This window comes from Chaetura pelagica, unplaced genomic scaffold (assembly GCF_000747805.2).
Source record: "Chaetura pelagica isolate M959 unplaced genomic scaffold, ChaPel_1.0 scaffold369, whole genome shotgun sequence".
NCBI lineage: Eukaryota > Metazoa > Chordata > Aves > Apodiformes > Apodidae > Chaetura > Chaetura pelagica.
In genome coordinates this window covers 1,476,217-1,491,961 of record NW_009970235.1, presented here as the reverse complement: position 1 = coordinate 1,491,961, position 15,745 = coordinate 1,476,217, and the positions used below count along the sequence as shown (strand labels likewise).

General features: G+C 53.5%; 1 protein-coding gene across 1 annotated transcript in view; it reads right to left on the bottom strand.

Moving 5' to 3' along the window:
- The window catches only part of ZNF609 (zinc finger protein 609), a 59,564-nt gene that overhangs the window by 6,857 nt on the left and 36,962 nt on the right, over positions 1–15,745 (bottom strand). Inside the window, exons 2-4 of the mRNA XM_010005920.1 lie at positions 8,459–8,684; positions 716–803; positions 46–367 (exon numbers count right to left, since the gene is read on the bottom strand). Coding sequence (XP_010004222.1) covers positions 46–367; positions 716–803; positions 8,459–8,684 — 636 coding nt within the window. The remainder of the gene's footprint in view (positions 1–45; positions 368–715; positions 804–8,458; positions 8,685–15,745) is intronic.

The window sequence follows — 15,745 nt, the reverse complement described above, 5'->3', positions numbered from 1 at the left end:
AGCAGGGGCCACCGCTGCCGAGCCCATCGAGTTCGTGCGGATGCGTTTGCTGCCCTTGGAGTCCTCTGAGCTGGAGTTCAGCTCCATGTCAGACAGGGGTTTGCTCTTCCGCTTGGTGACGGAGGAGGGACTGGCCTTCACGTCCTCTGCCGTGCTGCCGGGCGGCGTGCGGTGGTCCGAGGAATTCTGGCTTCCCCGGCGCCCTTTGCTGTTGGCTCCTGCCCGTGTCTTGCTGCTGTTGCTGGTCCCTTTGCTCTCGGAGGTGGCAGCCGTCTCGTTGACAGGCGTGTTGCTGTTGGGGCGCATGCGTTTGCCCCTGCCCCGCCCATTGCGCATCTCCAGGTCACTGGTGGGAGAGTCGCAGAACCTGCAGGCAAGAGGACAGGCAGGTTTCAATGGACATAAGGCCATGCCAGGCTACGTTGTCCCCACTGCGCAGTGGGGACCAACTTCCTCCCCTTGCTGTCAATCCTGCAGCCTTGTCCCCCCCAGTGACCAGTAAAGAGGAACTGGAGAGGTTCATGGCAAATGCTCAACCATCTCCAGCCTGCAGGACAAGGGAACCTGTGACTGTAGAGGCAAAGAGCAAGGGGAGCAGCTTGGCTGGGCAAGGAGATGCTGACTCCCCACAGCACAGGGCAGAGCACACTGGGTGCCATGAGGGCTGTAGGTGGCCAGGTTTGCCCTCTGTGCCTGGACCCGCCCACTTGCTTACCGGGGAGGGGCCCAGTCGTGCTGCGTGCAGTCCAGCAGCGTCCCCACGTATGTCTTGTTCCTCCAGGTGACGTTGACCACCAGCATACCTGTAAGGTGAGGGCAGAGAGTCAGACACAGCCAGACATGACCCTTCCCTGGGCATCAGGACAGAGGGATCTACCCCTCAAGACAGACCAGAGGAAAAGGCGAGCTCCAGGGCCAGGGAAGGCAGACAAGGCATCTTGGGCTCTTGGGAGAGGCAGTACCTGGACTCTGGGGCTAGAGGGGCACCAAGATGGGAGCTAGAGAACCCTGGGCTCATCCCTCCTTGGCACAGCTCTGGCCAGCATCCACCCAACCTTTCCCCCTTGAGTCACCCAATGGTCTTCCCCGTTTTCATGGGGATGCTAAAACCAGCAACCCCCAAAGGGCTGCAGGGCTTAGGTGTGGCTGAAGATCCACATGTGCTCGAGTAGGGCAGGGAAGACTATCTGTGGGGAACAAAGGGCTAGGGGCCCTCTCCAGGGGGTGATGCAGAGAGCTCTCAGCAAGGCCATGGACCCCAAGGCAGAGGTGCAGCCCCCCCAGCAGGGCTATAACCCCCCCTCACCCCGTGCATGGCCATGTACCCCCAGAGCCCTCCAGAAGAGGCAGTCACTGCCACTAGATGGCAAGCTGAGCCCAGCATCCACGGCTCCGCGACCACTCCTGGCAGGAAAACCCCGAGGAAAACTCCTCGGGGGAACAACCCTCGTCCTCCCTGTTGTACTTTGCTCCAGCACACCCCAGGACACCCATCAGCCTGGAGACCCACCTATGGGGTCACATCTCCTCCTCCCATCACAGAGAAAAGGCATTGGGAACTGGGAAAACCTGGTGGTTTCAGCTTTTTTACCCAAATTTAAGAAGTGAAGCAGCCTGGCTCACACCCAGGCCAAGGACATGACCTCTCAGCACCTCTTCTTGGAGGTGTTCTGAGGACCACAGAACTAATTCTGACCAGGAGCAGACTGCACAGCACCAAGCACATTTACCTGATCAAGCTAAAACTCAGGAGATAGGAAACTCAGTTGCAAGGGTTGATGAGCACGGTGAGATATCCAGGTGATGATGGATGGAGCCAAGAGAGCCCAGAGCAGCTGTGCCTGAAGCACAGTTAGATATCTCAGCTCAGATCCCCTGCAGTGCCAGGCCAGCTCCAGGGAGGATATACAGAGCCAGGGTCTGACACATGGGTCTACTTCAGAAAGACCATTGAAAGTCTTCTCCTTCCTCTTTTCCTCTTGGGAAACGCTGGGTGCTGTGACAGGGTCATGGGAAGATAACAGTGCCAAACTACAGCCAGCTTGTCCCAATAAGCAGGAGGAGAGACCACGTCCTGCCCTCAGAGGATGGTGCTGGGGACCTGCCTTAACAGGGGTGTGACCTGGACATGATGCCAGAGACAACATGGGGTGGAAACAGGTGGTAAAACCCAACTGCTGGGATCCCACAGTTCCACACAGGGAGAGAGTGGGATGCTGATCCCAGGCATCCCAAGGAGAGTGTGCAGAGGGTGTTCTTCAACCCCCATGACTCCTAACAGCTTTTTTTGGCAGGCAGGAGCCTGTCTCCCCTCCTTAAAACCCAGGGAAGCTACTGGATGCATCCCAGCTCAAACCCAGCATCTCAAGGGCACCTCCACAGGATGCTCCCAAGATCCTGAGGAAGACTGAGCATTGCTGAGGGACTAGCAGCCCCAACATAGACCTCATCCCAGGGACCAGCTCATCCTTCCCAGCTCCCTCTGCCCTCCCTGTCTTGCAGCCAGCACTGACTCAACCCTTCTCTGAAGCTGGCCAAGACCACAGGTGGCTGGAAGCCTCCCCTGGAGGCTCTTGTGCATCCCAGGGCCAGCGCACAACATTGGAAAGGATGTGCTAGCATTTATTTTTTTCTTTCCCACCACTGTGACCACAGGAGGGAGATGAAAGATGAAGGGGCAACGTGAACTGAGGTGCATCCATCCCTCCCTTCCCTGTTGGAATATCAACCCTCCCCCACACACCAGCCTATATTTAACCCACCACGACCAATCATACCAAATCCCCTCCTAATCCTCCAACAATAACCCAGGACAATTTAAACCCCAGGGATAGATTCTAAGCAGCTTTCTTCACCCGCTGTGTCCCCCTCCCGCGGCAGGATGATGAGCAGGCAAGGGGCAGGGCAAGGGCAGGCAGTGAAGAGGCAACGCCCACATATCCTCCTGGAGATGCTCCTGCAAAGGAGGAATGCCACTTGGATAACTCCAGCTCCACTTGGTTTTATGGGAAGGTGATGCTTTGGATGTTCTTAAGCAATTGACACCACCCAAATCTGCTCAGCATTCAGGCCACCAAGCATTCATGTCACCATGGAGTCATATCCCAGCAGGAAAAACTGAGGGTTGCTGTCTAGGAAGACAGAGTAGGAGATTATCCATTTTTACAGGATTAAGGGATGAAGAGAGCTGGGGGATGGAAAAAAAACACCGCCTGGTCCTTGTATGGTCCCTGGTGGGTGCACCCAGCTGGTGGGGACGTGGGATAGACAAGGATAATGCTGCATGAAGTCCTCCATCCCAACCAGACGAAGACTTTCCAATGGATAGTCCCTGCTGGGGTGCTGCTCTTCCATGACTGGGGATGTGGGCACCAGGTGCCATCACATCAGAGGGACAAAACATGTGCCCCCTTTGCAAAGATGAAGTCCCCAAGCCCAACCACAAACATCTCCAAACCCTGTCAAGAAATGAGAGTGCCAGCTCCCATGACGAGCAGGAATGCTCTCAGACCCATGCACAGCCACTTCAACACAGGGTTCAGCTGCTCCTTCCTCCTTGCCTTCTTCCCAGGCTCCAGTGTGGGGTTCCACCTGCAGGAGGCACTTCTCCAGGAAATTCTCCAATATGGGTCCTTCTCATGGGCTGCAGTCCTTCAAGAACAGACTGCTTCAGCATGGGTCCCCAACAGGGTCACAAGTCCTACCAAGAAACCTGCTCCTATGTAGGCTCCTCTCCACAGGCAACAGCTCCTGCCAAGAGTCTGCTCTAATGCAGAGTCACATCTCTCCACAGGGTCATAACTTTCTTCAGGGCACATCCACCTCCTGTGGTATAAGGTCCTCCACAGGCTGCAGGGCCGATATCTGCTCCACCGTGGATCTCTGGGCTGCTAGTGTACATTGTTTGCTCATGTCCAACTTTTGGACCATAAAGCTCCTCTAGGCTGGCACACAAGCAGCTACCATGTTCAGGGGGGTCTGCAGCCTCCTCATATTGGTGACATGGGAGAAGAGTGCACGGCAGCAGCCCAACACACCAGCAACCCTCGCAGGGCCGAGACAAGATGTCCCACCACCAAGCAGCACCAGATGATGGCCCCAAGCAGAACAAGCTGCTGGATCCCTGGCGTGGAGATGACAGCAGCCAGAGCCATGCTGTCAGGGCTTTAGGAGGCTTCGGAGCAGCACACTGAGCTCAGCAACCTTGGAGAGGATTTACAACTGCTTGTTACTTTGGAAAATGCCATTAAAGCCAACAACAAATCCAGATTCCTGCTCCTCACCCCTGCTGCATCAGCCTTAAAAATGCCACCCCTGTGTCTGGGTTAGAGAACTCATGGCTATGAAGACCAGAGCATGTCTGTAGGTGACTGTGCAGCCCTTCTGAAGCCGCAAAGCCCACCCATAAGCAGCACAATCTTGGCACATCCCTCTTTTAAAACATCCCTGGGGCAAAAAGCAACCAGAGGCACAACTGAAGGCCACAGGTAAGGGCGAGACAGCACCTTCAATGTACAAAGCTGTCAAATCTGGGGTCAGGCTTCCTCATAGTTATGATAAAACTTTCCAGGCTTTGCCCTCATCCTCCAAACCTTCCCAATCCTCTCCCAACCTAACACATCTCTCTCCTGCTCCAAGTGAAGGTGTCTCCCTGTCGGCATCTGCAGACCCCAAGGACATGCATGCTCAGTCAACCCTCCAGGAGATGTTTGAACCAGTCAACTGGAAATGCCTGGAGAGCAACTGGGTGACTGCCACCACCATGCCAGTGTGAAGCTGGAGCAAGGTGGGCAGAAGGAGGTTGTTACCATTTTCTTGGTGCCACACCATGATCCTCATTGCTTGGAGGGTCTGAATGTCAGACACCAGCTTGTTTTGGCAGCCAACAGCACAGGCCCCACTCTGTTTGCTGCAAGCCTGATTACACCAGCTCCAGCAAGGGAGATCGAGGAGACCCAGCAGCTAAGGAAGCAGCAAACAGAGCAATGCTTTCCCACATAAGCCCAGTAGTTAATAGCTCCTGCAGATTCAAATCACACCTCACAGAATGAGGCAGACCTGCCGAGCCAGCTGCTCCCACCCAAAGGCATTCCAAAAAATACCTTTCCAGCACAAGAGGGGCTTGGTGAAGGGACAGTGTCACAGCAGAGCATGCACAACTGGTGCCCACCCACCACTGGCAAGAGCAAACCTCATTCTGAAAACCTGGAGTGGCGGTGGAGCAGACAGACCACAAGCCTTGCACCAGACACTTGTAGTGGGAGTCCACCAGGATGCCTTTGGTGGCCATCATGGTGTTGCAGCAGGTTTTCAAACTGGGAGAGAGAAGGAAGCAACGTTTGAGGTACGAGGGATGTTATGGGGCTCCTTGGAGCTTCACCCTTCCAGCTTAGATGGGTCAGTTCCGGCTTCTCCTCCCGAGGTTGCTTCAGCATTGCCAGGCTTTGGCTTTAGGAGCCTTTCTCCATGATTTCTCACCCCCAGGGACAACCCAAAAGCTGTTTCCTCCATAAAGGGAGCTCTGGTTGAAGAGTGACATTGCCTTCTGTGGGAAACTGTTCTTTTCTTCCCCACGTAAGTCTAAACAAAAAGTTGCAAAAGCATCCTGACAGCCAGTAGCCCCCCAGTACCAGCTTGTGACACCTTCCTCTACCAGCCCTGCAGGAAGGGAAGTTCTGCAGCTGCCTGAGCCCAAAGAGGCTTTTGCTGGCAAGGAGAGAGTAACATGGATCCCCCTTGGCTTTGCCAACTGCTTCACCAAATCTCTTGCAATTAAGCCCTTCCACTCATTAACCCTCTGGGAGCAGGAGGGATCCACCAGCTCCACAGAGATAAGTCCTCCCACTGCCCTGGCTGCCCTGGGGCCTTTCTGAGTGGTCCAGTGAGGCTGCAGCACCACAAGAAGTGCAGGCAGAGAAGGATCCCTCTTGGTGAAGGATCCCTCTGGAGTTCTTGGGGATGGTCTCCAGCCACAAAGGCAGCCTCACTGGTGTCAAAAGCACCTTGTGTAAATTTGTAGACTTGCCCTTGGTGTTGCTTTCTCCCCTCTATCCTTCAGCTCTATACATTTCACAAGCTCCAGCTTGGACAGCCTGGTCCAGTATCTCCTCCAGCATACCCCCTCATTAATGATGGGAAGGCAGGAGAGAGACACCAGGCAGGAAACAACGGATGGTTTCATCTGACCTTTTTCTCGAGGACAAGAAACACTGCTACAACAGGAACCAACAGGCACAGCAGACTAGAGGCAACCAAAGGCAACGGCAGGATTTGTCTTCTGCAGGGCTGGCTCTACAAGTCACCACTCCCAACAGTAGGAACCAACTAGCAGCCAGTAGAGAAGGATCTTCACAGGAGTTCATCGAGTCACTGCAGACTAAAAATAGCCAGGCTGCGGGAGGCCAGGGGTGCCTGTGAGCCAGTGCTGACTTGGTTTGTGGAGCAGGGGGTAATGTGGACGGACAGGCAGATGGGCTGCAGAGCTTCGTGGTGTGGTGAGAAGCAGGAAAAAAGGGAGGAGAACAAGAAAGTGCTCATACATCACTGCTTCTCAGGCAGGACTGCACGGGCAGGGGATGCCCTGGTGCTCTCTGCCTCAGGGATGCTCTGTTTGTTTCTCCCGGCACAGCCACTTGGGCTGCTCTGCCCACCACAAGCCTCTTCTGATTTCCACCAAAAAAAGAGGCCAAGCTCTTATCTTTGCTGTTGCCTATGGGATCTCCAGCAGTCCTGGGACTTGCATCAAACTTTGCAGCTCCAAGGCTTTGGGGTTGACAGAAATCCCACCAGAAGGGCAGTCTGGTGGGGATGGAAAGGATTACCATCCAGACCCAAAAGCAAGGGGTGTTGATGCTCCTCAGCGCTGATGGATGTCCCATCACTCAGCCCAGCCAAGCCTCCATTTCCCCAGCAGAAGGCATCACACCCTGTAAAGCAATTGAGCTCTTCACAGACACCAAGGGAGCTGTGCTGGTGCACAGGTAGTTCATCAGACGACTCTGGGCATGTTTTCTCTAAGAAGATCCCCCAGCCCCAGGGTGTGCAGAACCAGGCCCCTGCACTGTGTATCCTTGTCCCCACCTGCAAGCCCAGCTCAAAGAAGAGGTTCCTTGGGCCTAATTTTATGTATGGCTCCTTCCTGCCCTTAGAGCAGAATAGAAAAAACATTTACAGTTCTCAGCTGTCTCAGCCTGGATGAGTTTGTTCATACTGGACGGATGGTGGAGAAGAGGGGGCAGAGGAGTGCAAGATACCTGGAAGTCCCCAAACCAAAGAATCACATCCCAGTCTCCCCCAGCAGTCCATGCACTCCTCTCTTCCCAAGTAGCTCAGGTCATGATGCTTTTCTCAATAGGAACAACTTCAGGGCTCACCACCTCCACATTAGGAGCCAGTGCAGCACTCAGTTCAGCACCAATCACAGTTTCAAAACCAGTTTCCCAATAGGGAGAGAGGAAAGGCAAACTGAGCCCATCCCCACCTTCCCAAAGCATGGGGAAGAAGGGAACCCCCTGGTAGCAGCTATGGGGAATGCAGGTTTCAGTTCAGCTTCTGTTGGAAGTAACAAAGATGGCTGCAGTGAAGAACAGCCAGGGAATTCAGGACAACAGCTTCGTTCCTCACACGCAACAGTGATGGAAGAGCAAGAACAAGATGTCTATGAGGAGCTCTTGGTTACCCAGCCCAGACGAACCATCAGTTGACTCCTCCTTTCTCACCTTCAAGCTTCTGGGCTGTTTCTGCTTCCAAACCCCAGGGGAAGCCAGACACAAAGCAGAAAGCTCCAGCATTCCAAGGAGAGAAGGCCAGGTTTCAGTGCTCGCTGTGGTCTGCTGAGCCACCTATTCATTCCCACATTATTGGCAGAGCCTCAACACCAACAAAAACCCATCAAAAAGGACCTGGGAAAGGTCCTTTTTACCTTCCACAAACCAAGCTGTGTGCAGATGAGACAAGCTCCAGCAGGGAAAAAGAAAAGCTTCGATTGGCTTGGCAGGAGAGGCAAGAGCCTGATCTCCCACTGCGTTGATTTTGAAAGCTCCTCTGGGTTTTTTTTAATCCAGCAGGAGATTTCTGCCACCTCCTGGGGTTTGAGTGGTTTTGTGACAGACATGTGGGTTGCCAAGCAGAAACAAAGTCAACTCAGCGGAGTTCCCGCGCAGGCTGGCACAGCCTTTCCTATAGCACCTCCAGACGAGTTAGCTCTTGGAGCAAGGCTGAGAAACAGCAGCTTAGATTTTTGCCTGCTGCCTAGGTGAGGGGACAATACCACATTGGGCTGATGAAAATTTTGGCCCATTACTGCCTTTGCTGAACAGATTTGCTGCTTCCACACATCTCCTCTCTCCTGACCACCCGGACAGTGGGAGGAAAGTGCCAATAAGCAACACAGCAGGGACAAGGGAAGGGATTGCTGTAGCTCCAAAATGACAGCAAAAAGCTCTCTGGTGACACTTACCATCCTCTGTCTCTTGCCAGACGATGCCCTCCAGGTTCACGCTGGTCCCAGGCTCGCAGGGGCCCAAGCACTCAGGCTCAGTAGCCAGGGCCACGTCGCAGGTGTTCACTCCCACCGAGCGGGTCCGTACCATGATCTGCTCGCAAGGTGACGAGATGTCGTTGTTGACAACGGGGACAAGGAGGTGCAAGGGCAGGACTGCAGGTGTAGAGACTGGAGACTCCATCTGTGGGGAAGGAGAAACACATCAGTCACTGATAGGAATACAGGAAGGAGAACAAGTATCAACGGACATCTACATTCCTGCAGAATCTCAAACCCAGGGCTGCCAGCTCAATGCCTGTGCCAGCAGGCAGTGAAAGTCCCACACCCCATCAGAGGACAAGGATGGTGCAGGTCTCTCCCACCCTGGCGTGCCCACACCCACACAACCATGAAGAGCCAGCACTTTGTAGTCATGTAGATCACACCCAAAAGTCCCTCCGCAGGAGATATCTGCTGTCCTGCTTGAGGAGTTTGTGCCAAGTTCCTTCCCCAACGGTTTTTGATGGTGTAACCATCCCTGGTGAAGATGCCTTTTGGCTATGCCTCAGATGTTAATGCCAGCAATGACTTTGGACTTGATGGCTCATTAGAAGAAGAAAAATAAAATCACAGGCTTCTGCTCAACTGGCAGGACAGGACAAACAAGTAGCGGTCTCCCTCCAGCACTCACAGAACCTAACATGGTCCTCCTCCCCAGTCTACCCTGCGACTACCTGAAGACACAGGGATTCTAATCACATCCCTCTTCCCTGCACAAGTATCACCCTGGGAGCCTGATCCACCTGATGGCTGAGCCAACAGTGCCAGCCATCATGTTCTCCTTGTGCATGGAAATCACATCTCACAGCCAGGGCCAGGCTTGGAAAGCCAGCATATCAACATGCCAAGTGAAACCACAGCCAAGCCACCCTGCTGCTGACAAGCCAAGGTCCTTGGCCGCTCTGCCACGCTAGCAGATTAGAGCAGAGTTAGAAGGATGGCTGATGGGCTCATTTTGCTGCTGGCCAAAGGAAGGGCAGGGTGGAGACCTTCCCGTCCTTCAGGGCTTATCAGCCAAGCCAGCTGCAGTCAGCCATCCCCTCGCCTTGGCTCACAAGGATCTGCAGCAGCTTTGGGGCTAGCTGCTCACACACTGCTCAGACCTTCTCTCTTTTGGTAAGATACTGAGCAACCCCAAAAGAGAAGCAGGCTGAGGAAATGAATTAACTCATCAGTGGGTGATGATCTGGGCTTTGGTTTCAAGCAGGGGAAGATCCCTCTAGATCACCCAGCACTGCACCAAGAGATATCCTCCTGAGGAGAGATTATTTTAACTCTGGAGAGACCAGGCTTGCTGGTCACCAAGAATGAACATGGACACCAGTCCACCATCACTCCCTGGCTCTCCTTGGCCAATGCTGCTGACAGCTTCTAAACAGCATGACTCCCACTCTGAACTGGCACTCTGGTCCTGACCAACTGCCAAGATCCTCCCTTGTTCACATGCTTCCATCCTTTAAGCAAGAGCAGTAGCACTAGCAGAAGTTTGCACGTTCCACCTTGTCAGCCAGACACCAAAGGGTGCCCACAACCACAGTGAGTGGCTGGATCATCCTCATAAACTACTGACCCCACAAAGCCTCTCTACACCCTCGCCAACACAAACACCATCTGCAAGAGGCAAACTTCAAGACAGAGGAGCAGAAAGGAGGACATAATATCTGCCGTGGGGATGGCTGTGGGCAGGGGATGCCAACGTGACCCTGTGGAGAACTCTTCAGACCTTTTGTCTCTGCCAGGATAAGTAGATTTGCTCTTCCACCAGGAGAACACAAGGCACCTACTGCCTGCAGCTCTCTACTTGTCCTCCTACATCTATCCTCTCTCTGGACAGTGTACATTCAGCCCACTGAACATTAAAGATAGCCTGGTGGTCTCCAGGCACAGTGATGAGACCACAAGGTCCCCTCTGCCAGCCACACAGCTCATGCTCGACTGCAATTTTCCCCTCGCACCACCTCCGAGCTCCCACCAGCAGGACCAGTTGTCTTCCAGGAGCCCATTCCCTGCCTCCAAGGCTGGCCAGTGCCTCAGCTGCACATAGGGATTTGAGGAAGGCTGCTCAGAGAGGAGGGCTGCACCCCCACATACAAACCACCCCTGGGAAACACAGCAACCTCATCCTGAACATCTTGGCAGATCCTGGGCAAGAAAGATGCTTGGAGGTGTGAGGCTCCTTTGAAGGGGGCTAAAGAAAACAACCCCCCCTCCTCAAAACTCTCTTATGCAAATCACAACCAAATCTGCAGCAAGGAAGGAGCTTGTGAGGAGCTGAACAGGGCTGCAGACACTGGGAAGCGCTCACTCCATGGCCCTGGAGCAGCAGCTGCCTGTGCCCACCAAGGAGCTGCAGGTTTCCAAGCCATTCAACTCCCTTCCACTTTGAGACAGGAACCACAGCGCAGCACAGGAGCGTTTAATTACAGTTCCAGCTCTGCTAATTATCGCCTGGTCACATCCGTAATCTGCATTACGCCACCATGCATAACAAGCAGCTTGCAGCGATCTCTCTAATAAGTGAGGAGGCTTGATGGGATTTCATATTTCACCCTGCACTGGAACAAACAGGCCCTCGCTCAGCAGCCATGGGGTGATGAGGTGGCTCTCCTGCTCCCTTGCCTGAAGCTCAAGAGCAAAACACAAAGGCCCAGGGCAGATCTCCCAGGGCAAGGGCCTCGCTGTGATCCAAAAAAAGCTGAAAGCCAAGCTGGAGGAAGAGAGAGATGGATCAGTCCCTGAATTAATTTCCAGCCCCACCTCCACGTGTGTCTTATCTCCCAGTGCCACTAAGCAAGGTCAGGGGATTCACCCACTGGTGGCTGCAGGAGGGCCAGGGGGGCCCTGGGTCCTGCTCCCTCCGCCAGGCCAGCAAGCCAGGGGAGATGGTGGCATGAGAGCCACTGGGCAGCACCCAGACCCTCAAGCAGCACCTTCTGCATCTCCTCCAGCTGGTGAGGCTGAACCAGCAGAGCTTCCCAGCTCCCCAAAGCAAACCCTGCACCTTCCTGGTTTCCAGCTCCAACACACACCACTCCCCAGGCAAATTACACTTCTGGGCCTTAAATCCCCTTTGCAAAAGGAACATTTCTTTCTCCCTCTTTGCTGGGCAGGCTCTGAGATCAAAAGCTGCTGAGCACAAACGCAGCCACCAGGTGCTGGCTGCTGGAGGGAGCCTGTTTGTCTACAGCAGTCCCTCGGCAAGAGTTAGGTGCCGTGAAGCCTCCCCTCCTGCCCTCCACTGCCTCCCCTGGTGAAAGCCCTTTGTGTTTCTGGCAGGGGTTTTCCCAGCACAAGGAACATGCTTTCCCCACCACCATGGGGAGGAGTGAAACGCAGCCAAGCCCAGGCACCGGCAGCCGGCACCAGCGCTGCTCCATGGGGAAAACAAATCCAGGGAGAGCTCGGGGAGATGCTGGGCCTGGGGAAGGGGCTCCAGGTGGGGATGGAAAACCTACCCCTTGACAAGAGCCCTTGCTGGAAAGGCAGGGAGGATCCCAGGTGAAGGGAAGCACAGCAGTGGGTGCTCTCACAGGGAGATGCACACAAAGCAGTGCCAGTGCGGCTCCCTGAGCATCAGTCTCCATTAAGGGGACGTCACAGCAGCAACTTGCTCACAGGGGAAAGAGAAGAGGGCACAAGAAGAAGAAAATTTTACTTATTTTGATGCCAACCTCTAAACCACCCAGACCACCCACTCATATTTATGAGTATTTTGGTTTGCTCTCAATAATCAAAGTCAACCATACAAGAGAAGTGCATTTTTGAGCAATAAAAGCCAACAAGGACACCAAAAACCGAGAGAACAGTCACCAAAGATATCTGTGGTCCATCTACAGTGACAGAGAGGCTGTGAACAATCACGTGGTGCAGGTGCACCCTGTCATGAAGGACTTTGTAGTGCTCAGTGTGATACTACTGATGCATTGGAGAGAGTGCCAGGCTTCCAGTGTAACCCATGGTAACAAGCTATGCAACATGGTGGCCCATTTTTCCCATCCAGAAGAGTCCTTCAACTCCTACAAACACAACTCCTACAGTCAAAAGTGAAGGAGGAGGCTTGGACAGAAACTCTTAGCTGCTGTGTGCCAGGAGACCAAACAGGGACCAAAACTGCATCACGGGAGTATCACTTGAGGCTGCAGGCAACACTTCCCATGTCACAGCATGGCTCAGCTTTGGGAGCTTTCATACTGTTACTTGGTCACCACATCCCCATAGACAGATGGAGCAAATCCATCCTGTTGATGAGCATCTTTGGTGAGCATCTCCAAACCTTCATGCCGCAGCACCCAAGGTGCCTCTTCCCCACCACCACCACCACCGTCAGCAAGGATTATCAAAGAGGAATCAAGTCTTCTCCAACCCAACCCTCAAAGCTCCCTGAACACCACATGTGGCAGTGAACCCTGTTTGCTGGCTGGATTTGTTTGGATGCCAGGATGGAAGTAGCCAACAAGCTTCCAAGAAAAAATAATGGTGGCACAAGCATCAGGTTCCAGACCAGAGCTGGAAGCATGGTCTGTTTTAGAGGGAAGTCTCCCTTCCCTGGAAAAACACCAGCTGCAATAAGCAAAGCCAGCTATTTCTGCAGATCACCAGAACATGCTTAGGGAGGACAAATCTGAGCCTACAGGACACCAGGGCAGCTAGTCAAGCACAAAAGGAGGATGGTCATTTCCAAGAAGCAAGAAGCAGTAGATGCTGTAAGGATGAAGGATCAATGCTTCCTTCCACCTGCCACAGAGCTGAGTGGGCTCAGCGTCACACTCTCTGAACTCACTGTGCAGAGAGGACAACTGAGAGTGGAACCTCCTGGCCAGTACCACTACCAGAAGACCTAAGCCATTTAGACAGGAACTAAAGATTTTTAAGGAACAGTGATGCCAATTTCCCTTCTCAGATGATGCAGCTTGTCCTTGGGAGCCACCAGGCAAACGCGGCACAGTAGGCTGGGAGATGGCAAGCACACCCCCAGATGGTCTGGACTGGCTCTGCCACCCAGGACTCTCATCATTCCCCCAAAACCAACGCAGGAAGGGCCAGTTTCCCCCCCCATGTTCTTTGGGTGCTCCTCACCACCTTGAGGTCCCTGGCATCTCCCAACTGTGAGGCTGCTGACAGCATGGTGTGATGGCTGCTAGTGTGCCCTCTCCTGGCCATGCCAAGCACCCACAGCCCAGCTCTGAGCTCCAGCTGTCTCCTGCATGGAAGGGCTTTGCCTCTATCCATGCCAAACCCTTCCCTGGTTGGCAAGTCACTGTGGAATGGCAGGAGGAGATGGTGGCCAAGTGACCAGCACAAGGCAGCATGCCAGAGGGGGGCTGGCGGGTGCTTTTCAAACCCATACTCATTTTCATCTGGGAATTTTGGGAAGTACACCCCGACCGTACATGAGCATGCCACAGAATCCAAAGCCCACATGAGGAGTTCTGCATGAAGCTCATGGCCAGTTGCAGTAATGGTTAAACTGGGGTGAGGCAGCCCATAGGGTAACACTGAAGGAACAACCTGCCACTGTGCCAGCAATGAGGGACTGACCCAAACACTGCTCCACGGTGGTGCCATCACCCCCAGCCACACTGCTGGAGGAACTCAAGTATCACCCAGCACAACCTCCTATGAGCCACTTTCCCTCCCTGGGTCACTGCTCTCTGACAGAGAGGGAACCAAATCCCTGCTCTTACACAAGGAGCCTCATCTCAGCACTTGCAGCACCTCGAGATCAAGAGATGCCCAACATGCAGAGGCACAGGCTTGTGTGTCACCGTGGCTTCGATAAAGCCAGGAATAGCATCCACAACAGACCTGCTGGCGCCAAGTCACCTCCTCCAACCACTTACAGGATCTTCTTTAGGAAGGGGGGGAAACCCCCAGGTGTCTGTGGTAGGAGAGAGGGAGCAAAGAGCAGTGATGGAAAGGGACAGATGCCAGCCAGAGACATGGGAAAGATGAAATCCAAACTGGGACCTCCTGTGCATCAGTCCCACCTGCTGACTGAGGACACAGTGTTGGAGTCATGGCTCACCTGCCACCAACACATACCCAGAGGCTACTCCTGGTCACCAGAGCCATCCTCACCTCCAGCAGTGCTCTCCAAGCAGGAAAGCTCTGCCCATAACAGTTTCCCACTGGGAACCCAGGTCTCATATTAAGCCCTGCCACTTTGTACCCATCTTCCTGTCAACATGGCCACCATGGCTGATGCATGGTTGGCTTCTTACATGGCTGCTCTCTGTCCAGCACTAGCAACACCAGCCACGTGTCCTTCACAAGCTGCTAAGTGGAAGAACCACTACAGGGCAAAGTCTTGCTTTTAGTTATTTTCTTTCCATCAAACCCAACAAAATAACCAGGCAACCCCATCCAAGCAGAATCACACAGAATCGTCATAGTTGGAATGCACCTCTGAGATCAGCAAGTCCAACCATCAACACACAAAAAGAAAGAAAACAACAAGAAGAGACAGGCCCCTTTCCTGGGGACTCTCTCAACCATTGGTGCATCCCAGGTTTTCCATGCCTCCCTTCAGAGATGTACATGTCATCATATTTTTGCTTTCTGGGCTGGAAGCCATCATCTGTTCCACAGGAACTGGCTCCCCAGCAAGGTCCCAGCCCTGCACTCAACTGTCTTGCAGTCCCTGAAACCTTCCCCAGCTCAGGATGTCCATCTCCACCAGGCTCCTCCAGCTATTCTCAAACAACCACCTTCATGTTCATTTTCTGGTCTGTTCCCACTAAAAAAAAAACAAAAAAAGATGTTCATGTAGGAAGACTAGAAGAACAAGAGGACCAAAGCCAGGATGACAGCAAGGCAGACACATTTTCTTCCTTGGACCACATGAAATTCATGCCTGAATTGAAGCAGTGCTCAAATGGCCACCAGTAACACCAGCACTCTTTAACCAGCACATTAGAGCAGGCAAAGGAGCAACATGAGAGCCTCACTGCATCAATCTCCTGGAAGAAGGACATAAATCCAGAAGGACTTTCAGGAACCACTTGCCGTGGTGTGATGCAGCTCCAGCCGCAGTTAAAAGTCTGCTGACAACCACCAGCTCCATAAAACCTATCTGAAGGATGCACAGGTTGCAAACAGCTGAGCTAGAGACAACCCTACAACCCAAACCTGCAAAGCCATCACGGGAAGTCACATGAAAATGCAGCATTCATGGCAGGATGCCAACTGTCACCTCCCTATTGG